The 27,198-nt window shown below is 39.8% G+C and overlaps 1 protein-coding gene across 3 annotated transcripts in view; it reads right to left on the reverse strand.

The window, feature by feature from the left end:
• LOC122980436 (rap1 GTPase-activating protein 1-like) overlaps positions 1–27,198 on the reverse strand; it is a 93,406-nt gene that overhangs the window by 1,785 nt on the left and 64,423 nt on the right. For 2 of the 3 annotated variants that reach the window (XM_044348460.1, XM_044348461.1), the window contains 20 exons: positions 19,034–19,081; positions 17,261–17,299; positions 16,877–17,062; positions 16,032–16,135; positions 12,354–12,432; positions 12,213–12,266; positions 12,029–12,112; positions 11,844–11,944; positions 11,261–11,390; positions 8,619–8,774; positions 8,360–8,431; positions 8,171–8,257; positions 7,671–7,814; positions 5,941–6,072; positions 4,638–4,715; positions 3,513–3,622; positions 2,454–2,570; positions 1,591–1,732; positions 1,053–1,152; positions 458–567 (listed from right to left, as the gene is read on the reverse strand). In XM_044348460.1, the coding sequence (XP_044204395.1) occupies positions 458–567; positions 1,053–1,152; positions 1,591–1,732; positions 2,454–2,570; positions 3,513–3,622; positions 4,638–4,715; positions 5,941–6,072; positions 7,671–7,814; positions 8,171–8,257; positions 8,360–8,431; positions 8,619–8,774; positions 11,261–11,390; positions 11,844–11,944; positions 12,029–12,112; positions 12,213–12,266; positions 12,354–12,432; positions 16,032–16,135; positions 16,877–17,062; positions 17,261–17,299; positions 19,034–19,072 (2,064 nt within the window). In that variant the 5' untranslated portion in view covers positions 19,073–19,081. The remainder of the gene's footprint in view (positions 1–457; positions 568–1,052; positions 1,153–1,590; positions 1,733–2,453; positions 2,571–3,512; positions 3,623–4,637; positions 4,716–5,940; positions 6,073–7,670; positions 7,815–8,170; positions 8,258–8,359; positions 8,432–8,618; positions 8,775–11,260; positions 11,391–11,843; positions 11,945–12,028; positions 12,113–12,212; positions 12,267–12,353; positions 12,433–16,031; positions 16,136–16,876; positions 17,063–17,260; positions 17,300–19,033; positions 19,082–27,198) is intronic. The other variant, XM_044348462.1, reaches the window with a different exon arrangement.

Consider the following 27,198-nt stretch of genomic DNA (forward strand, 5'->3'; position numbering starts at 1 on the left):
ATATGCAATAAAAGAGTATCCATAACAACCAGATATATCAAATAGACCAAGCAGCAAATCCTCACACCTATGAAACTAGAACCGATGAATTTGTGGTCTTTCTGCTGAATACTGTCATTGTTAATCAAACTGTTGTTGACAAAACAATCTCACCTCAAGATCCATTTAGTAACTGTTTTGAAGCTTTCGGCATCTTCATCCATGTTGTTTTAAAAAGATGATTTTAGAGTGCTCAGAAACAATGGAAATGTGAACATCTACTATCATGTGACAGGATCGAAAGCCCCAGAAAAGCTACTAAACGGACCCTGAGGTCAACAATGAACTTTGAATCTCAATAAGATAATTGAGTACTACATCAGAGGGAACACTCATTCGAGTGACGTTGTAAAATCTCCACATGCAACGACACCATCTGAGTGTCACCTAATGACTGACGCCAAGCACTTTGTCTCACCGCTGAGAACTTGTGCTCCTGCGGGGGGCGCTCTGTCTTGGGCCGGCTGTCTGTCGCTTTTGGCTCTGACGCCTTCACTCCGTCAGGTTGCTGCTGAGGACGAGAAGCTGCTGGGAGGGAGGCGACAGATGTGTTGCTGTCATGGTTAATAAACTCAAGCACATAATGCTGCCAGCTGTTCTAGCCAAAAAAAGGATACCCCAGCATCCAAAAGATTAATGGTTCAGGGTGAATCATTAGTGACAGAAAAAAAAAAGTGCAGCATAACAGAAGTTGTGTGGGAATCATAGATAACGTTGTAATTTTTAGGCATAGTGAACTTCACTCATTTAAGAAGAGTCAGAGCTCTTTTTTCGCAGGCCTTCTGTTGCTGGCACTGAGCTGGACTGGTGCACTCATCACTGAAGGGCACTCAAATATTAATTGCTCAGGAAGCAGAGAGTGTTATTCTTAAATATGCCTCATCTAGATTTTCCCCCAGATACTCTGGATGTGTGAAACAGTCGACCTTTTAGTAACTTGCCTGCTTCCCACACCCTCAAGCTATCACTGGCCTAGTAATATGAGGAGCCCTTTCCTCTTCTATTTAACTCACCTGAAAAACCTCCCTGGCTGGTACTGCACGCACTGTCCTCCACCCCAGAGCTGTACCCAAATGAGTCTCTCTTCAGTGGCGTAACAGAGGATACACTTTCCTGCAGGAGTGGTAAAAGGAAGTTAGAAATATTTCCTTTTTTTACCAACAATATATAACAAGAACAAGCAATTTGGTGTCTGACAGGGAACATAATCAGAATCATAGCTCTACTCTGCGGCTGTATATGCATTTACTTTTTTTTCTTTTGTTTTTGAATACAAAATGGCGAAAGAAACACATGGACCTAGTAATATGCATTTCTATGCAATAGATTTTGAAACCTGTCATTACTGGGATGTGGTGAAATCCATCAAACCATCTCACATCCTTTCAGCTGTTCAGGTAACAGCGAACAACAAAGAAAAAAACAAATAAAATTAGACAAGTTAAACAAATGGTAATATAAACATGTCATTAACTGAGAGAGGTTGCCGTTGCTGTTTTGGATTAGGGAAGAGACATGCACTTTAATGATGTGTTGTCACTCTCTACCCACCAGTCCAGTGTCGTACTCCTCCTCGGCCTCATGCTCGTTCTCGTGCTCCTCCACAACGCTGGCAAAGCTGCTGGCGTTGGAGGAGGAGCGGGAAAGGTCCTGAGCCTCGGGGATGGACGGCGCCCTGCAACACATCGCCAAACTACACACCTGGGTCACTCTGACCGCACAAACGCCTGTGTTTCCCTCACATTGAATTTCTTTGGGCGGCATGATCACAATGGTCTTTCTTCCATTTTTGTGTTTATTATTTTTCATTTCAAGAGTCAAATTAATTCAGCATCTTTGTTCCGCATCTGTTCCCCTTAGATAGTAGACAGAGGTGTGTTTGCATCTGTGTCAGATATCTTGTCTCAGATTAACTCAGGTATATGCATGTACCTAATCTTCTAAAGATTAAGCGTGCACTGACTTAATTATGACTGAGAACATTACTTAACAACATTATGCATTGCACAATCCCCATGTTTATGCATGATGTAAATACAAAGTCAAAAATGTATTCTACCCTTTCATCTAAACTAGACATTTAAATCAAACCTGTCATGTGGGTAATGTCTGTAAAATGAGAGACGACAAATTAACAAGCTACATTTGGAAAATAATTTGAGAAAAAATAACCAGAAAGGGACATTTTGAAATGGGACATGTAAATGCTTTAGCATGTTGCATTACAAATGCTAGAAAGCATTAGAAACTAGGCTATTAAGGTGGATGCTCAAGGAGATAATCAGTTTTTTCAATGTATACAAATGCAAACTCCCTCCCCACACATCCAAGGCATCAACCACCACAAATAACTTCCCAATTTGCAGGAATATTATATTGTATAAGATTAGATCATATATTTAAATAATAGTCACCTGTTCTTAGTAGCAGCAAACTCTGGAGAACTATGATTGGAGGAGTTGTCTGATTTGTTTTCCTGTGACAAGAGGCTGCTGTCCGGTAACCTCTGGGTGCTGGGTGACACCTCCCGGCTTCAGGGACGGAGATTGGGATGGAGATTGAGACATCAAAATACTGTAAGTTAATGTTACAACACATTCACATTACCTGATCAGAAAAAGTGGTCTTAAAGTGCCACAATCCACAACCTGAGACTTGACTATTGTTGACATTTTAGTTGACCTTTTAGAACTAAATGTGACAAAAACCAAGAAAGTGTTCTTTGATTTTAGCTGTCACCACTACACCGCAGGCAACAATGTGATTACTGGCCAAGAGGTAGAAATTGCAGAGTCTTATGAGTACTTTGGTACTACAGTAGACAATAAGTTAACCTTTGACAGCAATACTTACATGATCTATGAAAAAACCCAGCAGCATCTACTCTGAGGAAGCTGGTCAAGTTTCATGTCGATAGATCTTTTAATGAATCAGTTCTTACATTCACTTTTACCTGTTAGTATGCTTCCCTCACTGTCTAACAGAAAATGGTCTAGGGTGGTAAATATCTGCAGAAAAATCACTGGTATTAAACAGAAAAGTCTGTTCTATATAGCAAACCATTGTTAAAGAAAGCATCTGTCTATCTGGTCTGACAGATCCTATCTCCTACATCCAGAGACAGTAATATTCCATGGATTTAAGCCTCATATAAGTAAGTAATTAGTATTAAGCATAATCCATTAGGTGATTTTGGTTGCTATGAAGCTCCTGTTCAGTTGTTACAACCCAGAAATCATGTAACATTTTAATAGTTCTGTAATTCAAGAAACACCAAAGCACAACAAACAGCGTAAATCATTCATAATCCCCTTTCTTAATCAAGACAGCTATCCAACAAGAGCCTATATCTTCCACAGTGTATCTTCCATTAGCTGAATTCCTCATTTTAATGTCCTTGTTTCCATCTGTTGCAACACTACTCTCTCCTCACTACCCACTCCCTGCTTATCAGTTCTGCTCCGTCCTCTCACCTCCTCTCTTGGACCTCCTGGATGTTCTCGATGCCAATGGCGCTGCTGCGACGGGAGCTGAAGGGCCCAGACTTTTTCCTGGTTGGGCTTTTTCCAGGAATTATCAATGACTGACAGCAGGTAGGGAGAGGAAAGTCAGACACACTATGGGGACAGTGTAACCGTTTCACAACCACAGTAGAAATGAAATACGGTACATGACAAGGTAGGCTACTGGAAGTATCTATATGTAAAATATATGTACTGTGAAGAAATTATGAACTGATGGACTGATGATGTAATGACACATTTGGCAACATGTTTTACAAATCCATGATGCAGTGAGCTTCAGACAGGAATTTATTTTATATTAACACACAAGTTAAGATAGATTTTCAGATTAATTCTCTTATTTTAACTTTTATATCAGGCTTTAGCGCCTTTTTTCCCTTTGGAAAGCCTTCTGCTGGGTTTTCTATTTAGTTATGATTTAAGTATTGAGGTCAGATTGAAGAGTTTACTTGTTCAAATTTCAAAATGTCTGGTACACACTTCTAATTTAAGATGCGGTATGATTCATCATGAGTTACTATGTATAAGAACATAAGTGGGAGTCTGCGCACCATTTTCTTTACTGACGTTATTGCTTTTATCTCAAAGTGTTTGATAACAACTTTAAAAGTCAAATGAAGTGAAGGAATTCATGCATGAGGCCCTGAGATCTGCTGCCATGGAAAGCATAACATGAAACAAGAAAACAGGAATCATTAAAAATGAAATCATCTAACTGTAAAAAAGTATTTACAATACAGGAAGGATTTAGGCCAAAGTAAATGAGCTATAGCATCTCTCAGTCCATGATAAATCATTCCCTCTGTCATAATACATGAATGCAAGGGGGTTTAGTCACTGTATGAATCAATGAAATGAATGAAATTATAATTAAAACTATAACTAAGCAAATGGCATAATTTATTAAACCTACATATCAGAAAATCTCTCACAGCCACAGGAACTAAAACATTGAGCAGGCACATTTGACTCTAAAAACTACTAATTGTACACTCACATGATAAAAAGACATTAGAAAAGTTAAGACCAGAGACAAAAAAATAGTAAACAAGAAGGGAGAAAATATACATGAACCTCTTCTATGGTTCCTATCCCTATGGCACTGCCTCGCCGTCCATATTTACTGGGACTTTTCCCTGGGACAAGCAATGACTTAGGACCAACAAGGCAGGGCAGGGGAAGCAGAGAGAGAAAAGAGATGATAGATTGAAAAAGCAGGAGGGGTAAAGAAAAGAAAAGAATACATCATAAGATCTCATGCGCACAACACACAGAATTTCAACAACACGGTGCAAAAGAGCTTAAAAAGGAGCTCACAGCATGACTTAATAGAGGACACATGATATTAAAATAACAGTGAGAAGCTTTTTGGAGCAAAAGCAGCCTGGGGTTCGACACAGGAGGGCACAGCAGTAGATGACAGCAGTAAGAGGGCCACCGAGGTAGCAGGCATGTCAGCAGTTTCTGCCCTGAAGGATACAGGTCGGTTTAGTGATGCATTCAGAAGTAACAAAAGGGCAAAGAGGACACAATCCAAATGGGTAGCTTTTAGAAAACTTTAATTCTTTCAGAATTGGGGTTAATTTAATTCTAATTCAAAATATCGTCAATAACCAAATTCCACACTGCAAATGAACTGAGTTGAAACATAATCAACCCCACCTTTGAAAGAAATACAAACAGGACAGTGAGCTTCTTATATTTGTGGCTTGTGCCATGCATATACTAGAGCGACACATGCACATATACACGACTGCGTAGAGAAGTTATAACATTTACAGGAGGGTGCAGTCATGACAAAAGCACATTAAAGAGGGAGGGAGTCTGGGTAGTCAAACAGCTGCTACACTGAGCTCACTTCAAGACCCAGGACAGAGACTAAACCGGGGCTCACAAACAATCAGAGTCACCTGGTAGTGAGGAAGGAAATTGTTGAATTCATTCCACAATGGACACACTATTTTTTTTTAATACTAGATTTGTAACTGTCACACTATGGGGTGATGAGGATTCTCTCAACAGATGAGAATGGATGAAATGCTGAGAATGAATTATGCTGTTAATTTTCCAAACAAAAAAAACTTGTCATTAATAGGAACTCTATGAGCTGTAAATGGAAAAAGGTAATCAGTGAAAGCTGCTTTAGTACAAAGCAAGAATGAATTTAAAATGTCAGGAATGAAAGCGAGCGCTTTGATGTTAAACTACTGATGTAAGTAAAGTGTTAAAGTGCTGCTGGTAAGAAAGAACCGGGGTTAGAGGTGTGCGTATGTGTATTTACCCACTGCTGTGAAAAGGTAGAAATACTGTAGAAATACTGTATCATGAATGTATGTGTTGGGTGGGCATCATATGTGAACCAAACTGCGTTACTTACAATCCCTGGGGTTTTGGGGCTCTCTGCGGGATTGTGGGTAAAGCTGCCACTGTGACTAGTGGAGACTGTGTGTGACTTCTTGTTACTGAGGCCCATGGCGTCCATAGACTGGCTTCTGCTGCGGATGACCCGCTACAGAGAGAAACGAGGAGATACTGTCAGTGGATCCACTTTGATACTATGTGGAAACGCAACACACTGACCAATATTTCAAGGCATTATATACCACACACGTACAGTATATATGAATCTATGCTCAAATTAAGTCCAAATTAAGTCCATTTCAAATGCGGATGTACTGTACATGTGCATATTAGTAAATAAATACACACAGTGTATGTTTTATTCCCACTGTTATTTCACAAATTTTGGTCATAATCACTGGAACATATTGACTAATATGTTCCTAATTATATTACGTATGCAGATATATTTTATGCATTGTCAGAAATGTTCATTTTTTTAATAGACTGCTCCATTTGGCCAATTATTTTTAAATAAATATTTAGTTTTGTCTACTGCTACTCATACTGTCAATATGACTACATACTGAACCTATTTCGAAGAGCTTATACATGTGATCACTTTAGAATAAACGTGATGAATTTCTGAGGGCACAAATGTGTTTAATGTGTCTGTATCTGTGTGTGCACATGTACATATACATGTTTGTATGCAGGAATATTTTCGAACACTTAGGGGCAGTGCAGGTCAACAGGCAGGAGGGAGAGACTGCGTGAAAGAAATGTAGGTTCACAGAAGGTCGAGATGAGTGTAGGCTTTGAAGTGTAGGAGGATGAAACCGCATTTCCTATGTACTCAGTCGTCATTCAACAAAGGTGAGTCTATAGTGGGGTTTTATGTCATGGGAGGGGGAGATGAGACACAGCGTGAGCAAGGAAGACCAGGACTATGAGAGAAAGTAGGAGAGACAGCAGGACGGCAGAATCTACACAGCTTGACAGAGGCAGGGAGAGAGAGAGAGAGAGAGAAAGAGAGAGAGAGCGTGTGGCATCTTTGCACATGTAATTTGTGGAGGTGTGAAAGAGAGAAGGAGAGGCGGCACGATAGCTCTCGACAGGTAGAAAGAAAAAGAGAGAGAGGATTTGTGGGATGGTATGGGAAACAGATGGATCTAAAGAGACAACAGAGAGACAGAGAGACTGAGATAAAATGGATTCATTTCTCTCACATTGCAGAGAAATACAGAAAAGATGGCTGAGAACTAGTCAGCGACTCAGAGAAAAGAGGAAAAACAGCAAGGGAACACTTGCCCATGGGGAGACATGCAAACTGCATCATCAGCTCCCTAATGAGGGGTCATTAAATCGTTCATCAGGCACACACAATCACAGCTCCCACTGCTGTGCCTCAGCGGCTGGGCTACGCTCCACCACCCCTAATGGTCATTGATGGAGCACTCTCAGTCAGTGCCCTTCATACACAACAGGATGCTTCCCAGTCTCAAAACCACACCATCATGTGAAAACACACCGAGTTCAGCAGTCCAAGCCAAGTGAGGGAATCAAATGCCACAGGACTGGTCCTTTGAGATACTGACAATTTTTTATGCTTTGTTTTCTCATGTGTGAATACCCAGAATCCCAGCCAAGAGACAGGGGAGGAAAAAAAAGCATCCTAAAAGTTTCTCCACTCATTACCATTCTCTCTCATGCATGTGGAGTTGCAGATTAACAGTGCATCTCATCAAATGAGGGATGGAGCTGTACCTTAAAGGATTCAAAGAAGCCTCCTCCTCCTCCTCCGCCTCCGTTCTCCAGCTTATCTTCATCTCCACCCATACCCATCATGGATTGGCTGTTGATGTGCAGCTCCTCATACAGAGTCTCCAACAGGGCTGAACGTGTACGCTCCTGAAACCAAACAACAAGGACAGTTCACACAAGTACTGGCACTTATCTGAAATTTGACAGATGCAAATTAGTTAGTGATTTAAAATTAAATCATGTGGTTAGCACAGAAGAAAATGATACAACATCACCACATCAGGATGTTAAACATCAGGACTAGAGCTCATTTGCTTTGTGGTTGGTTGAGAAAGCATAGATGAAATAAATCTATGTTGTCACTTGAAATTACTTCCTTTGAAGAATACAGCCAGCAGGATGCACATCTATGCAGGTGTGTGCTTATGTGTGCACACATGTACACACACACTACAAGTATTCACACCTCCATGCCGATGTTTGCATTGTAACACTCTTCTCACCTCTAGCTTGGCAAACTTCTCAGCCTTGTAGCAGGCGTACTCCGCATTGATGAGCTTGGTGAAGAGGAACTCACGCAACTCTGGGCCCTGAGGAAGGCATACATAGAGAAGAGAATGCAGAGTGAAGGAAGGTTTATGATGTCTGCTTGTAAAGTGGAATTTACTTTGTGCACTGGTGTGACCACTGACCTTTTTGAAGATGGCAGGATCAGGCAGAGCAGGCCCAAAGAAAGGTACATCATCCCTCGCTGTCACAGACATCTGGAGGAGAGAGCAGAGCTCAGATGACCAGAGGCTATGAAACCCCTTTGCGAGACACACTGTGATACATGATACATATCACTGGTGACACTTTTAAAAAAGACACACAGAAGAATACAAGCTCCTGAATAATGAATGAGTGAATGCAAAAAGGGTTTTACAGGTCACACGTGTCCTCAAAACCAACCTTGTAGGTGACATTGTCTGTACAAGCGTTCTCCACCTGCACCACCACATATGCATGCAGGAAGTTGGACTGGATCATGTCTGGTACAAAGGGTGTGTTCTCCTCCTGGAACACGATGGCTACAATGTCGTTGCCTATGTGCCTCTTCCTCTGCAGCTGGATGACACAGATAAACAAAACTAACAAGAGCAGACACATCTTTAATAACCAGTTAGAGAATCACAAACACAGGCCTGTCTGTCACAGAATCATTTCAAGGATTTGCACTAAAAGATTGACTGGGAATATATACACACACCTATTAACTGACTGTTTTTGTGAATTGCTACTGTGACACCAGTTAAAGTTGATCCAGTGCTGTATCATGTCTTCATTGGTATTTTGTTAAAAGTCCCTATACACTGAATGTAGCCATGACTAGGCTTGAATAATTTAGATCCAAGCTTTCAAAGGCTGTTGATGGTGTGAACATGAATGAACCTGAATACCAGTGGAGGCAACACAAAATAAAACAGAAATAGTTAATGATAATACAAATGGCTGAGTGTTAGTGACCAAAATCATGGCTGTTGAATGGCTGTATTCTCCTTGTTGCCAAAAAGCTTTAAGTAACCAGAAAGACCTTCGTGCACTTGGAGGACGGAGCGCCTGATATTAAAATTTTATCCAAGCAATATCTTTTAAAAAGCTTGGTGTTTGCCAAGCATTAGGGGCAACTTCTTCCTCTGCTGAAACATGAATCGATGTCGTCACCTTGTTGCCTTTTGCTAAGAACTCTTATTTCGGGCTCGCAAGCTCACATAAATATCAGAGAACATATGACTTTTCTGTCTTCATTGGGGTGAATTTCTTGTTTGAGACTTGTTAAATGCTGTCCAGAAATGTCGCAATCAAACAGTAAAATACTCAAAAAATACTATGATGCTGGAAGAACGTCAAAATGAATTCTGTTCAGCCCACCAAAATAGATTCTTATCATGGAGACAGTGTGACCCAGGCCTTTCAACAGCATGTGAGTGGAAGCACATTTATCAGATTTTGCAACCAGATAGAGTTTGGTGATAAACAGAAATGCTCAGTGAAGACAGTCTTGGCAAAAACAGACCCAGCTCCCGTGTTGCTCCTCAGTAAAAGCCTCCAACATCGTGACACCTGCTCAGCAACAGCGAGCGTTGATTACCCTCCATCAATCATCATGCTATTTAGCACTACACTAGTACTGCCTTTTAACAAAGCCACTTCACATTTGGTGATATTGACTTTAGTGTTAGCTGGTGCTGCTATAAAATGTCTCAAGAGTAGATCAATTGTGGGCACAGTACAACACAGCAAATATTTAATCTGGGCTTTATATATGATTCTTTTCCAGTATATCAGCCCGATTACTTTACAGCCTCTGTCTGTTATGTCATTCTGTTTGTTCACATAAGAGCAATCAACCATCTGTTTCAGGCTTGTTGAAGTTATAACAGCCATACATATGCCATACACATTAAGTACATGCCTAATGAATAGAAAATGTTTTAAATACTCAAAAAGATGATGAAATTCTGGGTACTTTTTTTGTCAAAAATGTACCTTTTCCCATTTTGAAGAAATGTCTCAGCATGTAAGACAGTGGTGAAGGCTGAAAGGGGAACAGGATACATGTGGCTGCAAAAGCAGAGCGGCCGGGTTACTACTGCATCATCCCTGAGCTTACTGGCTGTCAGATTTAATATTTACTCACACAAGGGCTTTCTGAACCCAGATAGCTGAATAACATTCATCCCACTTTCTCTGTGCAGATGGACTGCGTAACTCGAGCGTCATCACGGACAGCTAGACACTTAAAATGAACTCAGCAAGCGTGGGTCTGGATTGAGACACATGACATCTGTTAATGCTGTATATCCGCTCAAATCAGATCAAATTCAGTCAAATCAGGCCCCATTAATTCTGCGCTTTCTCCATCCTGAAATAATGCTATGTTATTATGGCTGCACCTTGCCTCCTTTTCTCGAGTTCCCTCATGAATCATCCCATGTGGGTGTTGTTTATGTCTTCTGTTTCTCTTCATGCCTTGGCAATATGGACAGTCTGTGCAGGGTTACTGTGGTAACTAAGTTCAAACCACTCTGAGAGGCAGCGAAGAGCAGCTGAGGACTAATGCAAGCTTATTGCAACATGGTGTCAACGAAGTCTTCAGCTTCAAAACTACAGTAACTAAAGTGCCAGAAGATAAAACTGCAATGTGTGGAAATGACAACCCTCAAAAAATGATGTTTCTCTAGGACAAGAGAGTAAGTGAGGACATCAAACCTGCAAACCTACATTTCAGCAACATCTGTGGCGCACTTGTAAAGCACAAGTAGGGATTTAAAGGTAAAGTAAAAGTTCTTGAATATTCCATTTATGATTTTAGTTATCACTTTGCACCTCAGAACTGGGGCAATGACAGATTATAATTATTTGTCTTACTTAATCAACACTTTGGATTTCAACCACCCTGACACATTAGCTTCTGCTGCTGCTGCTACAGTCCGACACATGAAGAAGTCACAAGAAGAGACCTTTACAAATCAATTAGTCAAGGATATTGAAAACTGTGCTGAAACAGATATTAGTTACCCTGTTAATTAATCACTGGAATGTAACTGTACCTGCTGCGAGTCTCCCTCTGTGTAAGGCAGCTTGGTGGACACATGGAACATAATCTCCTTATTATGGAAACTTGTGTAGTAAGATTCTGTCCCTGTCTGCCCGTGAGTGACATCCAGGCCACCCCGAAACCTGGAGAAGAAAAGGAGAAGCAGAAAGAGGAGATTTAAGGGCAGAAGCATGAAAAAGAAAGAGAATAAAATGATAGGAGATGGCAAGGAGGGGATTGAGGTGACCAACTAAGAGCAAGACAGAGAAGAGAGAAGAACAAAGCAGTGTTAGGAGTGGAACATAAGTACGTGCCGTCAGAACACCCGGTCCTTCTACGCTCATTCATCACTGAGGGAATGCCAAGGGCACTTCTTCTGCCTATTCAATCATGATGTCAGCAACACTACAAATATCAGGACACTCTAACTCGCTTTTTCAGGGATTAATTTAAAGCCAAGTCTGATCAATAGCAAAATGAATGATGGCCCGCTTCTGACAAGACATGAGGTAGAGCGCTATACTAAGAATGAACCAAAAAGCGCTTAGTCTGCTGTTGAGAAATAGGAAGGGAATTGAACTGAAAAACATCCAAACCCTTTAAAGTCATGAAGCTCGATCTTGTGGCCCAGAAATTCCAAGAACTCGACAAAGGCAGGGCTTTCTTCCATGTTGCCAAACAGCTCCTCCTCTGATGTCTGTAAGGAGGAAGTGAAGGACATTTTCAGGAGGAGTGACCTCAAAAGCAAAGATTAGGAGCAGTATCTCTGCAGTGTACACACCTGGCCAAACTTTTGATAAATAACCCCAAATTTGAAGTTATTGCTGATCACATGCTCATCAAAGGTGACAATGAGCCTTGATGCCTGAGGATGAGAGGGTAAAGTGTCCAGTAAGTTACGTGGAGGTAAGTGCCAAGAGAAATAATTATAATTGAAAAATATCACAATGAAAAATAGTGCCTACCTTTGGGTAGAGGACAGGGTAAAACCTATCCACGTTTACCTCCTCACAAACAAGCTGTAAGTGAAAAGGTACGTTTTAATTATACTGTACGCAGAAAAATATTTTTATGACAATCTATTTGGCACAATATTAACTGCCTACCTTGGCCATCTGAACCACATTGGGGAACTCGGTAAGGCAGGAGATGGGAATCACATCATGGTGGGTTTTTAGCTTGGTGCTGAAAGTCAAACAGCTTGAAAAGTCAACATGCTCGCTGTTTTATTACTAATCCAAATCAATTCTCCTGCTTTAATGGTTTCTTTCTTTGATGCTTTCTTGCAGTCATGCAAGTGAATCACAAATTCCAAGGGGACCTTTCCAATAGATGCTGTGTGGAGCTGGGAACATAATGGTCTTTACACTTCATGTATTTGTGCAAAGATTGCTTATGAGAAAGTCAAATTACTTTTCTAGGGGGTCACTGATCTATCCAAAGAGGAAAAGCCAGTGAGTTCTACAAAGTGATCTATGTCTAGAAAGTCAGAACAATTGATAGTAGCTCACATTTAGTGAGATAATTACTGGAGTACTTTAAATTACTTAACAATTATTCTCAGGGGTTAGTTATACAGCAGCCACTTAGTGTATTGACCAATGCAGGATCGCATACACTGTTCACATTCTTGTTGCCCCAAAAGCATCACAATACAATTGCCACAACTGTTCACTAAATCAAAAAAATGTACATTTAGAGAAAACGCTGAATTTCAAGGCAACAAACAAGCCACAAAATGCTGATAATTGACTGCTCCCCAAGCCCCTCCCATGAACAGGTCCAATCATAGCTTAGCAACCATAACTAGGCACCGCAGGTAAGCTTCAGATTTCCTCACATGCTGAAGTGGTGTGCATGGGCCTGTAATAAGAGCAACAATTTTGAGCCTTTCCAAAAACATAAGTGTGTAAGGAATGGATTTTTATTGGATTTGGGGAAGTTTACACTCCAGCAACCCAAGCCAATTATTTCCTGAGATAGCGTTACATTTGCCAAACACAGTGGTTAGTCCTAAAAGCAGTTTCTCTTAAAAAGTGAAAACATACTGAGAGTGTAAGCTAAGCAGCCAAACAGGGTTAGACTGTAATCCAAGTTATCATACTAAGATGAACCAGCTCTACACTGCAATACAAGAACAATGCTTATTTTTTATTTCCATATCTAACTAATGGATGCTGACCGTTTGACCCGGGACATATAGCTTTAGCCTCAGTCTTTTAGCACAATATCCTCTGAGTTATCAAATGTATTTTTAAGACCCCTTTGACAAGATTCTTGTTTTAAAACCAATCAGCTGGAAACATTAGAAGGTCAGTTTTCAATCAATTCATGGAGCTAAAGTTATCCTCATTAGCTAGCTACAACTGTTAAAATCTGCAAGTAACAGTTGCCATTTTAAACAGAAGAATCCAAACACCAAACAACTTTTAATCTTTATTTATGCTAAAGAATATAAGTTGGTGTTTTTACTGTGTATAGTGTATTAATGGTAAAATTTTAAAAAAGAGATCATGGCTAGTGTAGATCTTTGTGTACAGTCAGTACTTTAAATATGGACTGTGAGTCAGTGCGTGTGACTACAACAGCTGAGGGGAGTGAGTTTGACTGGGGTGATGGAGTGAGTGTGGGTGGTGCCCACCCAATGGAAAACATCACCAGGTAAAAAATGTTGAGGGCTGAGTGACTGTTACCTCGCTACATACTCATCCACTCTAAAGCTCCATTAACAAAGAGGGAATGCAGCTATTAAAATCTGGAGTGGAGTCTCTCGGGTGCTAAAATTAATTCACAGGTTATGTGGTGCATTGAGTTCTGCCTCTCTCCCCCTCGTCTGTCTTTAGCCGAGTGTGAAGGAGGAGAGCATTTCAGAGAGTGAGTACGAGGTTGGGTGGGTGGGAGGCATTATACTTGTACAACACGAATGAATAGTGTGCTGATTGTTGAGCACTTTGTGGCACAGTTTTTTACGTCAATATTTATAGGGAGAGGCTTGAGTGCTGTACCACACAAACATTTGAACGCTTATATTTGTACTCACAGTATTACACAACGATTAGAACATAAATGACTAACACACATCTCTATTGGACTCAGGGACATGTTTTGTTGTGTTTCTAAGGATACGAAAGCAGCATCTTTTGCTAATCTATGATTGTCTTCTTATTTCAACAGATTAATTGAATTATTTCAATTAATTTTCATTAGATTCATTCATTATTTACTTAATAAAAAAAACATGCATAAAACTATTTCCTGGCAAGCCGAGATATTACATTTATATACTACTAAATTGCAACAGCAAATAAATATTTTACAGGAAATGTAATACCGCCTAAATCACAATGTGTCTGTAACCTGACACGCCAGATGGTTTGTTACATAGAACCATCTGAGAAGTCATCTCGAAATTGTTTGGAAAAGGGCAGGCACTTTCAAAAAAATACTTGGCAGGTGATTGGATGAACCATCTGTCTATCACCGTCTTACCTTGCGAGCCAGCTGGATTCGTGACACTGATTGGTACAAGCGCATAACTTGAAGCCTGACAAAATGTATTCTCACATGATCTTATGGATGTCGTGATCTTGCGAATCCAGCTGCCTCACAAGGTAAACTCTGGGAAGTTCTGCCAAACCAATGTTCAGTGACAACATATTTCATTTTTTGCGTCAAAATATCCAATCGTACTAAACTTTTTTTTATGGTTATGTTTAAGCACCAGCAGAACTTGGTTAAAGTTTGGAAAAGATCATGGCTGGTTTAAAAAAGTCCGCAGTGAATTGAAGCACAACAGGTTTATTAACATTGAACTAAAATCACAGTCTTTCACTAACGTTGCACTTCATGACCTGTGAACAGAATTCAGGCAGCGATTACATTGGCCAACACAAAGTAACTGGGTAAACAATTTAGACATATATAGACATAATTTATAGGAGAAAGGGTTGTTCTGAACTATTTATTGTGACATAGCTGCAGGTTATGAGAAGCAGGACTAGTTGTGATGAAAACCTTATTTTTCACGTCACTGTGACTTCAACAAAGACCAACAGAAGCTCAATGGAATAAATGTCCACCTAGTCAGGTATTATGAAGCACTTTCTATAATGGAATTATTTAAATAGCATATTTCACAAACAAGATACTGTTAATGAGCCAATTTCACGTTGTAGAAGACAGATAAGCACATTCATAAAAGTAACAATCCTTTTAACAATAGTGGTGTGGACATTGTTTGCCTGTGTAAAATAAGCAGCACAAATGTGAAGTCATATCTAACTGAAGATGAAACTGATGGGAACAGTTATTTGGTAGCTTGTGACGTTACGCTGAAGCATAGCCTATTAATAGCAATCAAATTGTGAAATACTTTTTAATTCATCACTGTGGGAATGCTCTTCTTCCTGTGAGTCATTATTACTCAACTCAAAGTTATTCACGATGGGGAAAAAAAACAACAAAAAAAAAACTTAATCAACCCAGAACAGTCAAGTCATGTGTGGAAAGACTGTATGGAATTGTTCTGTTTGGGACAATTACATGTATATGCCAAAAATCACAGCATTACATGGATGTTTGAAGCCATGATTGTTGCAGGGTTATAGGAAGAAAGCTGCATTGCAGAGAGGAAAATAGAAAGAGAGACCAGAAAAAGGAAAAGGGGATAAAGGCAAAGACAAATTGCACCGGATATTGAAAAGGCAAGGACCATGAAGACTAAGCAACAGAAGCACGAATAGGAGAGAAAACAGGTCAGGGATAAAGATAATAGGAAATTGTACCGAAGCATCAAGCGCAGATGCTCTTGATCCCCAATGACATCATACTTCATGGAGAAGACCAAGTGGCCCAGGGCAGCATCCATGGTGTAATAATTAAAGTGTTCCTGGGGGCAGATAAGTAGAAGAAGCTTTAGTACAAGGATGTGCTGCTGACAGTAGTGGGTAACACAATAATAAAAAATGCTATAATAAATTAGAAATGGAGAAGGGAGATTAATCGTCCTCTAATTAAGGAAAGTGGTGGAACTGCCCTTGAGAGAAAGGTGTGAAACTAGGTACAATGTACCAACTTCTACAAATCTTACAGTATACTGAATGCACAATTCAGTGTTTTCAAGTATGCAAATTGTTTCACAGTTTACTATCATATAGCATAATATGTCAACACTGTGAATTTTTTTTTTCACTTTGTGTGATGTACGCACTTGTACATGTACTTCTTTATTTTATCAGTTTGGGAACGAATACTAATGGCATAGAGGTGTTGACAAAAGTAAAACTTTGATTTTCACGTCAGAAGCAGACAGTGGTTCTTTGTTTTTATCTTTTTGGAAAGCCCACATGTTGCTTCATGTTCCTGAAAAAATGTCCTAGTAGTTGTAAAGGTGACTAACCCACATGCAAATGATAACAAATGGACCCACATACAAACCCAGAACATTTTTCTTTTCCTTCATCCCCTTTATTTGTATAAAATAATATAAATTCTTTTCAATGTAGTCAGAGAAAAGTTGAGAAAAGTTGATTTCAAGTGCACTTTCCCCAGCCTATTGGTAAGTGAGAAGTTAAACTAGTTTAAACGAATCAAGATGGATATTTTGTTTACCCATTTTTCTCATCCTCACCTTGCCCATAAATTGTTTCCTGTAGATCTTGGCGGTGCTATTGGTCTCCAGTTTGATGTGGGAGGTAGGACAGGGAGTTTGATCTGCCTCTGGTGGGTCTTTAGGCTCATGATTGGTTCCCTCAATCCAGTAACCTCCAAACTGGGGCAGCAGGATGAGTGGAAAAGGGCTACGACGACCCAGAACCTGACAGTGATGGAGAATAATAACGTTGAGAAAGAACACTGATACCTAACTACTAGTTGATGTGTTGCATCAAGCATAGCAACTCTTTCATTGTTGCAGGAAATCATCTTCTTTTTTTGACTTTTGCCTTTTATCTTAGCCTATAAAATATATAGAGTGTAGTGTGAGTTATTTGTGCAGAAAGTAAACTGTGTGTACCTCATGAACGCTGGGATAAGGGATGTAGTCCTCTTCTGTCTGCAGGGGGGGGGAACGAATATGAGTCATGCTGACAGTTAAACTTTCAGTTTTGGTTTTTTGAGAAACATAAAAATGAATATAAATACCGTGACAAGTGATCAACTATCATGCAGTTCTACATTATCCATGGTTCTTATCCTTCAAACCTGACAGAGGCAACATTAGCAGCCTTGCTGACAAATTTCTTATTCCACTCTAGTGAATACATAACCCTTTTTTGTTAGCAGGTAACAGTTATCTGATACTTCAATTTGTACTCATTGCATTTGTTATTATTATGTAACTGTTGGGACCCATTTAAGAGAGACTCGGTGCTAAAACCTCTAAGTATTGATGTGAAAATAAGGACAGCATAATCTTTCACTTTGAAAAAGAAAGTCTTGTGAGATAAATTTATATTGCGGAAGCTCACTGCTCACTGGACATCACATAATAATGAACCTTTCATCTCCAATTTCACCTCCTGATACATGCTGCTGCTATTTACTTTTGGCTTATCCACTTTCTCTCAGTTTTAAATAGTGATTTTCTCTATTTCCACAGAATGCCTTTCGACAACCCGAGCAGAGCATGCCTGCACTTGGCCCATTACAAATTTATGACTATATGTAGCAGAAGTGACAGCAAGATCAGGAAAGCAAATGTTTTCATTCAACGAAGTGAAAGTCCCACAATACAACACTTCTTATGCCACTGCATTAAAGACATTTTTTAAAATGCTGGCTCTAGACAGAAGCTGTTGCTTATTGTTGACTCTAAAAAGAGACTTATACAAAATCCAGATGTTTTTATTGCTGTTTAAGATAGATGAAAATCACAGTCTCCACTGTAGCAGCGTTACATATCCACATTTCTCAATTAATCGAATAATTGTTTGGTCCGTAACTGGTAAAAAGTACAGATCACAATTTCCTGAATTGCTTCTGTCCAACCAATATTTGCTCAATATTTAGTTTAATATCATACAAGAAAACAGTCTACAATATATACTGATAGTTTAGACAATAGTGTGCTTAAACATTGCAGCAACTGTTGGATTTACAGAAAGCCTTTCCTGTTTCAGCATGACAATGACTCCATGTGCAAAGCAAACCAAAAAGAAATGGTTTTCAGGTTTGGTGTGCACAGGTCTTATCGCCCCAACATCAGTTCCCAACGTCACTAATGCTCTTTTGGCTGAAAGGGAGCAAATCCCTGCAGTCAGGTTAACACTCACAAACTCACAAAGCATTCGAGTGATACACTTTTGGCCATAATATATAGGTGGCATTCCCCTTTAATTATATATTCCTATAGAACAATGGATATTTCCACACTATGCTGTATAGGAGCCTTTATATGAGTTTTTACTTAAAACTCTAAAACTACATTACACAGATTTGAGGGTATCGCCCAACCCTCACCAACTTGCCTGATTGTTCTCAGTCCACAGCTATAAATAGTTTTATATCCTTCTTTCTAACGATTATCATCTATTGTGTGCCCTTTCTGACTTGACCCCAGACCCCCTGCTGAGAATATCCCCCAGTCTTCAATGCCAACTGCGGTAGCCTGTCTAGGTAATAGGACGGCGGCAGATTTTGAAGTTCTAGTCCCCGTCGAGTTTATAACTCAGCCGGTGAGCATCCTAAAGCCTGTCTGACAGCTGATAAGGAAAGGTTTATAACTCTGCCATTACGGATGTTTTACCAGACTGTGGTCTATGAGGAGATGTGAGGATTTGCGACTCACTTTGAGGGGGGGAGGGAGGGGACATCTTTGCTCATCCATTCTGCAACCCTGTAGAGGGAGAGAAAAAAAAAAATAATAGCACATTCACAGAGCAGGTGAAATATGTACAAAACTTGTTTACACATGTGCAAAGATACACACGGTCAAGTTCCATGAAATTTCTTGCAAAGCATGACAGCGCCAGATTATTCCTTGTGACAATAATTCATGTTTACCCGACACAAGCACAATCAGATGGGCAGCAGAAAGAGGAAGTAAAAGAGGAGTGATATCTCAGGGTCAATAGCGGGCCATAAAGTGCCAAAAAGAGCTTTCCATGTACTCTATCTATTCTTATTCTGCTGACTCATAACTACTGACAGTTCCCAAAGCCCAGAGGGAAGCATTAATGATCAGTGCCCCCTTTGTGTCTAATACCCTACAGTAAGATTTGAAACTTATCAAATTTGATGCACAATTTTTTAGGGCTATAAGGACGATGAATCAAATGGAAATTGGAAATGCTTTCATTAAATTCATTCTTTGAAGACTGTTCCACTGCTTCTGTTTCTGTTTCCCTCCAACATTCCCTTTACTTTTTGTTGGAGAATCTGCATTTCTAATAATAAAATATGCTACCGCTGTCTGTTCACTGTTATTCAGGTGCTGAACAACCAAAGATAAACAGGAAAACATATTTTTTTGATTTTGAATCCCCTCAAAAATCTCCAAATCACTCAGAATAGCTTTATAACCAAAATGAATGCATTAGCAATACATATTTTCACACCTACACATCATCATGCCTTTCATGCCTGTGATTCTTTGTTTCCAGCAACTTCTAAAAGATGTTATTGTTTGAGATCTCAGTGTTTTACATATTCTAAGCCGAAATAACAGGATGTATGCTGAAGATGTGACTATTCAGATAGAAATGGTCCTGCCAATGTTATGTTGATTGCAATGCCAATACTAAATGGTTAATTTCACCACTTAAGAGACTATGCATGTAAGAAAAAATAGACTTTGTCTATTTAATTCAAGATCCAAAGAAATAGAAATAGAAAATTCTATTATAATTCAGTTAAAAGGTACATTTTGTCCCTTTTAACTGTCAGAGACACTCTCAGATCAAAGTTTCTTATTAAACTGTGTTGATGTCTTTTCATTGGCTTATTTAGAATCTACTGTTCTTACTTCAGGTTCATGTTACTTTGGAGTTGAACATCAACAGCTACAAAACAAACTATATTCCTACAGATACCTCAGTATACTAAAGAAACACAACAATATTTCACATATCTGATGATGCAGGCAAAACTACTCAGCTGTAGAGGAGACACAAAGGCCCTGTTCAACACATTCAGAAGCATCAGGTTTCTAAAGACAGCCTGAGGCTGTCACTGCTAAAATACAAAAAACACATTCATGGCAAATAGAAGAATACATAGACACGCACATAAAAGTGTTGCAGTTGCAGGGTTGTGATCTGGAATACAAAAATAGCAGGAAAAGCAGAATAACTTGAGTCTCAAAATAGAAATAAATGGAAGTTTTAAGTCCAAATCGAGTGAAACTTTGAGGATGGTGTTTGATTAAAGCCTGAGAAGGAGAACAGACGAGTTTAGGCAGTGAGTAGAAAAGGCAGAGTCGGAGGCCTCGAACAGTACCTGCATCCTCTCGATCATGGCAAACAGGTCCGAGTTCTGGGGGAGAGAGTTGACACAGATCCAAAAAAAGGACATGGATTTGATAGTTTGCAGAGCTGTGTTGATATGCTTTCCCTGCTGTCTTCACTCATCCTTCAACTCTGCTCACTACAAAAGCAGGCTGTGCAGTCTCAAGACACGAGACCTCCTGTTGGAATCTCTGACACCCTCTAATTCCATATTTCACTATGACAGCGCTCTCTAATGCATTCCCTACCCCACTTGACACCAATCTCACTGAGGCTTCATTCAACGCCAAGAGAATCGTTCCTCCATGCTTCAAGACAAACACACTGTAAACAAGTAACTCTTAGGGGGAAATGAGACTCAAAGCTCCATGGAGCTTCTCTCTGTTGCTACAGCCAACAGCTCATCTGACTGTGCTCAACAGCCAAATTAGCTGGAAGACAGTGTGGTTTTGGTGTCTGAAGCACTCGGTTCATTTAATGTATGAAAGAGACACATTCAACGTACCAGGTAAGAAGCAGATACAGAATGTAAAAAGCAGGCAGTAAAAATAAATTGACATGGATGGTCTGGCAACTGGTTTTTCCTGTCAGCCGTGTTTAATCTTGATGTTTTGTAATCAACATGTGTCCAGGTGGTGTACTGATAGCAGTGCTGCTCATTAAATAAAGAGGCATCAATCCAACTACTGGATTTATAATTAAACCCTGACCAAGCACTGCCACAGACCATAATTCTTTGTTTTGTCCAATGGTAAAGGTAGTGGTACAGCTTAAAGTAGAAGAAAACGCCTGCAGGCATGCAATTCTCATCTGCAGAGGCCACATTATAGATTTTGGATGCAGCTCCAGGCTGAGATGAAGGAGGAGACGATTCTGAAGGCAATGCTTGTAGTGGGTTGAGCCCTCTGCTCACCATGTAACACAAGTGGACTGAAGTGCCAAGCTGATGTTTCCACAACAGCTTAAATTTACTGAGGGGCACTGCATGGTTTGCAAAACACACACACACGCACACACACACATACACACAAAGCCACACATGCATGCATATAAACATTTTTTCACGCACGCATGTACTAAAACATACTCATATTCTTTGACGTACGCATATAAAAGCACACTCGCACAAACACTCCCACCTGACCCTGACCTAGTAAAGCCAAAGGTGCAGCCTCAATCTATTGTTGCATGTGAAAATAAACAGTGCCATATGATATTCAGGGAGATGCTGCTCTCCTGACTGCAAAACAAACATCAACAAACACTGTTCTATGTTGACCAGATTATCAGTGAACCACACAGACGCCACAGTGACATTATCAGGACTTAATCGCTCCTGAGGAAGAAAGGAAGCAACGCACCGCTGGATTGTGAAGGTGCTGCAGAACTGGAGCCATTATTTAAATGTTCTTAATGAAAGAAGCATTGTAACAGAATTAAAGCTTATAAAAGGGTTTTGACAATGCATATTGTCATTAGTTAAAAAAAACACACTTTCATTTTCTCCCCAGACATAGTTGATTCTGTGTGTGTTGGGCTAAAAAACAGATCTTGGAGCAGTGGAACATGTATATATCTATACAAAGAACAAAAATCAATTATCTACTGTTCTACAACACCAAACATATATATGTCTGTCTCTAAGCCACCTTAAGAATTCAACAGAGCTAAAAGAATCTCTCACTTCTAGCAAGCGAAAAATACTCACATCACTGAGGCATCGTCTCTTGAGAAAAGGTTTACTGGAGGGACTGCTGAATTGTCCCTCCGGTAAGGCATTCTTTGCTATCCTGAGCTCAGTCATCATTCCACAAGTTACAGATGCAGGCGAGCTGACAAGAGCAACGGTGTTGATGTCACTCTCAGCCACAAGGAGAAAGGCGAGATTGACAATGACACTTTGCACTCACTGTTGCACAGGCGATAAACTAGTAGAGAAAAAGTTGATAGCTGTCAATCAGGATCCATATATCTGTGTGTGCGGTAAAAAGATGTGGTGTAATATCAGAATATAATTTCCTTTCCTTCCTCTTTCCTGTCACTCCACCTCCCGTAGACACACACAACTGTAGGAGGAAGGGAGGAGGATGTGACAATGCTTCTCCCCTCCCTGTGTACTCTACACCACTATCTTCTCTTTTTAATGCACACACACACTTAGACATACAGACTCTCACGAGGACATACACAAAACTGCACAGTTCTCTTTTTTGTTGAATTACAATATGATTCTCTTCCTCTTTTTTTTTTTTTATCTCATAGTTGCCAAGTCTTTACATCAGAAACACTTCTCTTCTGTTCCACACATAAAGGCAGCTATAAAAATGTAAAGAGGTCAGTGGAGGCATTTGTTTTACCTCAACTGTAATTAAGGACAAACCTAGAAATTTCCATTTCCATTTTACAGTTTATGTTTCTATACATTTTACAGCACATGTTGAGAAGTAGGTTATACCTGCAGTGCTCTTATAGATTCAAAATACTGATTATGAGCTGTTTTTCATATGCTTCTATATTGTAGTGGAGGCACTCAGACATATTTCCAATCCTTTTCTTGCATAGATAGTTTCTTAATTTAATGCTTAATAACATCAAGCAGCAATCATAAATGGATGAGAAAACGTAATAAATGAGGTTCTGGTGTTCATGGGGATGCAACAGACAGTTTTCACCGCATCATGTCCTTGGTAAAAAACAACAACATAAAAAAAAGTGTTATCACTTCCATTAGGGGAAGATATGTGAGACAGTCAAGCAGCCCCGCATGTGTAGATGCTACAGTCGGATGGAGGACTTAGCCAACCTCAGCATCTCTGAAATCATCTGTGCATAGTTAAACATTGCTATGACATGAGAGTACAAGAGATAGTGGGAGACAGAGTAGGAAAGCAGAGATAAAAAGAGAAGGGAAGCACTGTGGGATGAAAGGGGAGCTGTCGTTCTGTGAAAGCAGAGCCTTTTCTGTGCAGCTCTCTCCATCAGATGCACATCCAACATCAGATATCAACAAACACTGACCTACTTCTTAAAACAATACCGCTGAAAGCTTTCAAGAAGATAGATTCTAGCCATATATGTTAAGCGTTTTTTCAGTTTGTAATAGAAGATAAACACACTCAGCTAACCGTCCCCATTGATTTCCCTTGAAGAAAATCGATAGGAAGTACACAAAAGGAGGAGAGGTTACATGGTTTGTATAATAAGTGAACGCAAATATGGATTTTATGTGGATGGAGGTAACTTTCAGGAGAGTGCAGGAACAAATTATACCGCACCAAAATAGTCTTGCCATTATAACACTGGCTCATCTTGAGGTTACATTACATCACTGACTGTTTACCCAAGTCTAGACTGGCTTAAGTTAAATGCCAAACGGGGATTTGAGAACATTTACAGAGGAATGCTGAATACTAATTGCATACCTGGCTGCTAATCACATTTAATTGTTACATGATGGTAAAGTGTGAGAGAGATATTAATTACTATTCAGATTCAAACTATGCACCCTTCAGTTATAAAGCATACTGATTACGAAGCTGTATCGATCAGTGCGACATTTGAGCTCAAGCTGTTAAGAAAGTCAACCTGCTGTTGTACAGTCATGCTAGATTATGTGGTGTAATCTGATAGAACAATATGTACTAAAGAAGACCAAGACCAGCGACAAACAAGTGGAAAGAATCACAGGTTTGACTTGGTGTCTTCTCTGGGCTTCCAGACTTCGCAACTCCATGGATTTTACACACCAGAGTTCATTTACATGCCTTGGGGAGCAATACTATATATTTAAAAAAAAGTTGTATAAATACTTCTGTGGCTCCAATGATGTGAAATCCAGAGTGATGGAATTGCATCAGAGCACTGAGCAGAATCCATGTTGCTACTATCAGAGCGGTACGGAGGACAACACAGAGAGCAACAGTCTGTGGACAGACGCTGGAATAAATTGTCTGCTGGCACTTTGGGGAGAGGCTTGGATCTCCATTTCTCATGCTTCTACGTTGGAAAGTGGCGTCACCAGAGTACGTAGTTACTGACACCTACGTCGTTACCACAGCAACACATGCAGATAGGTTGATGATGTCTGGACACACAAATCCGATCTGATCACTTGCAAATAACAGTGCGGACAATCTGTCTTAAAGATCTGATTTGAGAAACAAATCTGATTTGCCTGCAGTCTGAACAAAGCCTTAGTCTCCCGCCCTCTGACAAAATATGGAGCCACTACAGAGAACACCCTCACTGTTTTAAAAGCTTGAGGGGTTGAGAGCTACACATCTCTTTTTCTTGAGTTGATTACCAGCAATTGCAGCATGTGTGTGTGCCTAAGAATGAGAGTGAGAGTACATGAGAGAGGCAGAGCGAGTGGCTGACAGATCAATTGATTCACTCATGGACTGACTGACTTGTCTCAATGGCTGAGTGAGTACAGTATGTAAGAGAGTACATTTGAGGGGCATTACATAATATCCATGAACCATACAGTCCAGAACTTTCTCTTCAGTCTGCAAGCTGAAGAGTAAAGCTCTGACTCCAGTACTTCATTAACTCCCCGCGACCAGAGCCCCATTTGATTTTACACAGGAAAATTGCAAATGATTTGCATCCAAAGCAATATCCCTACGCCTACTCACTCCAGATCCCTCCATTTATGCTCTCTGGTTTAGCCGCATCCTCAAAGGCAATATAGTAAAATGGAAAACTAAACTTCAAAGACAGTCAATCAATGGGCACATAAGCCTATCATTTCAGCCAGAGAAAATCCATTGGGGTCAATTCATCAGGTCTGGCTGCAGACACTAGCCTGACCTTGCTGTGGCCACCAGGGCCTGGGGGGGACACAAACAGAGTTCACACAGATGGCCGCCTCCACCCCATCAATGCCTCATGAGCTGGTTGATTGCCACAGAGGTGAGGGTCTACACAACTGAGTTTTCTGTATTCTGAAGCAGATCTCCTACTATCTTCAAAAAAGCAAAAAACCAGTATAGACAATGAGGTGCTTTATCTGTCTGTAATATAAAACACTACTTGCATTTTGATTCACATCTGTCGGGCATTGGCATGCACAATGCATTATTAGCGTTAAGTGCTTTATTCAGAAAGCAAAAACTTTGAACTTAAAGCACAAAGCTGCTGAATCCATTAGTAGCCATTTATTACTGTTGACCTTGACAAGGTATGCAGGTTAATAAAAACATTAAGACAAAAACACATAAAGTATGTGCATGGATCCTCATGAGTGGATGAACATATGATGTTGTTTGAAAAAGGATTTCTGTATTTCATTATTACCCCCTGACTTGGGGGTAATAATGTAACATGAATGAGTACATGAATCTACAGCCATGCTAGTGGCTCTGTGAGGCTGCACTTAGGCACAGCAGTGCTTTGCAGGTGTATTATTTACCATATTCACCATCTCATATTCACAAAACACAACTGAAACACAACTGCAACTGAGACAGATGGGAATGTCACTAATTTTGCAGATAATTGGTCATAAACCGAAGTGGATGAACTGAAATTCTGACCTGCTGGTGGTGATATATGAAAAGAAAGGGATCACCAAAGTGATTACAATCATCCCACGGGGGGCATGAATGTGTGTAGCAAATGACATGACAGCTGTTAAGATATTTCACTAAAAAACACAAATGTCAAACTCCATAGCATCAAACACCATAGCAACGATAGAAAGCCTGAATGATTTTTTGTAATAACTGACAAACTAAGCATCATAAACAATCACTAAATGAAGAAAATAAAATGCACATTTCTCACTAGAAATATTATCAAAATGCATTTTAATGATGAAACTCTCTTAAAATATTGCATTTTCCACTGAGAATAAAAGGAATATTTTCGTGGACAGAAACTTGACATGTGACGTGGACACAGACCAAGAATAGGCCAAAACAAAAAACAAACCAACAACACCAAAAAAAACATAGGCATCTCACAATTTTAGAGCTGTTATTGTAAAACTAATACATTTGGCGCTGTGGACCAACTTAGCTATTACACATTTTGAGACTGGGTTGTAAACTCTCACAGTTCTCTGTAGCTGTGTCTATGTACAGAAGGTTATGCTGCAACCTACAAGCTATCATTTGTGTGTTATGTATGAAAAGACCATCTTGCAATATATAAAATTCAATATAACTTATTTCATCTTCAGTATTTTCTGCATCTCTCTGATCCAAGCACCACTATATGAATTGGTCATAAGAATGCACAGTGGGTCAGCTCTGTTCAATTCAGAAACACTTGTTGAATTACATAAGGAGCTTTTAAACTCCAACCGCCAGCAATTTCTACAGCAATAAAACTATAATGAGCTGCTCTCTTATGTGCTTAGCCTTAACAACTCTATTGTGTGCAGCAAATAAGGATATATATAGATATTACAGCTACATGTCATTACAGACACATCTATTTTTGCATGTGTAACAAGAAGCTACCTTACTAGAAATCACACTGGTCTCCATATAACTTGTAGCAT

This window comes from Thunnus albacares, chromosome 4 (assembly GCF_914725855.1).
Source record: "Thunnus albacares chromosome 4, fThuAlb1.1, whole genome shotgun sequence".
Taxonomy (NCBI): Eukaryota; Metazoa; Chordata; class Actinopteri; order Scombriformes; family Scombridae; genus Thunnus; species Thunnus albacares.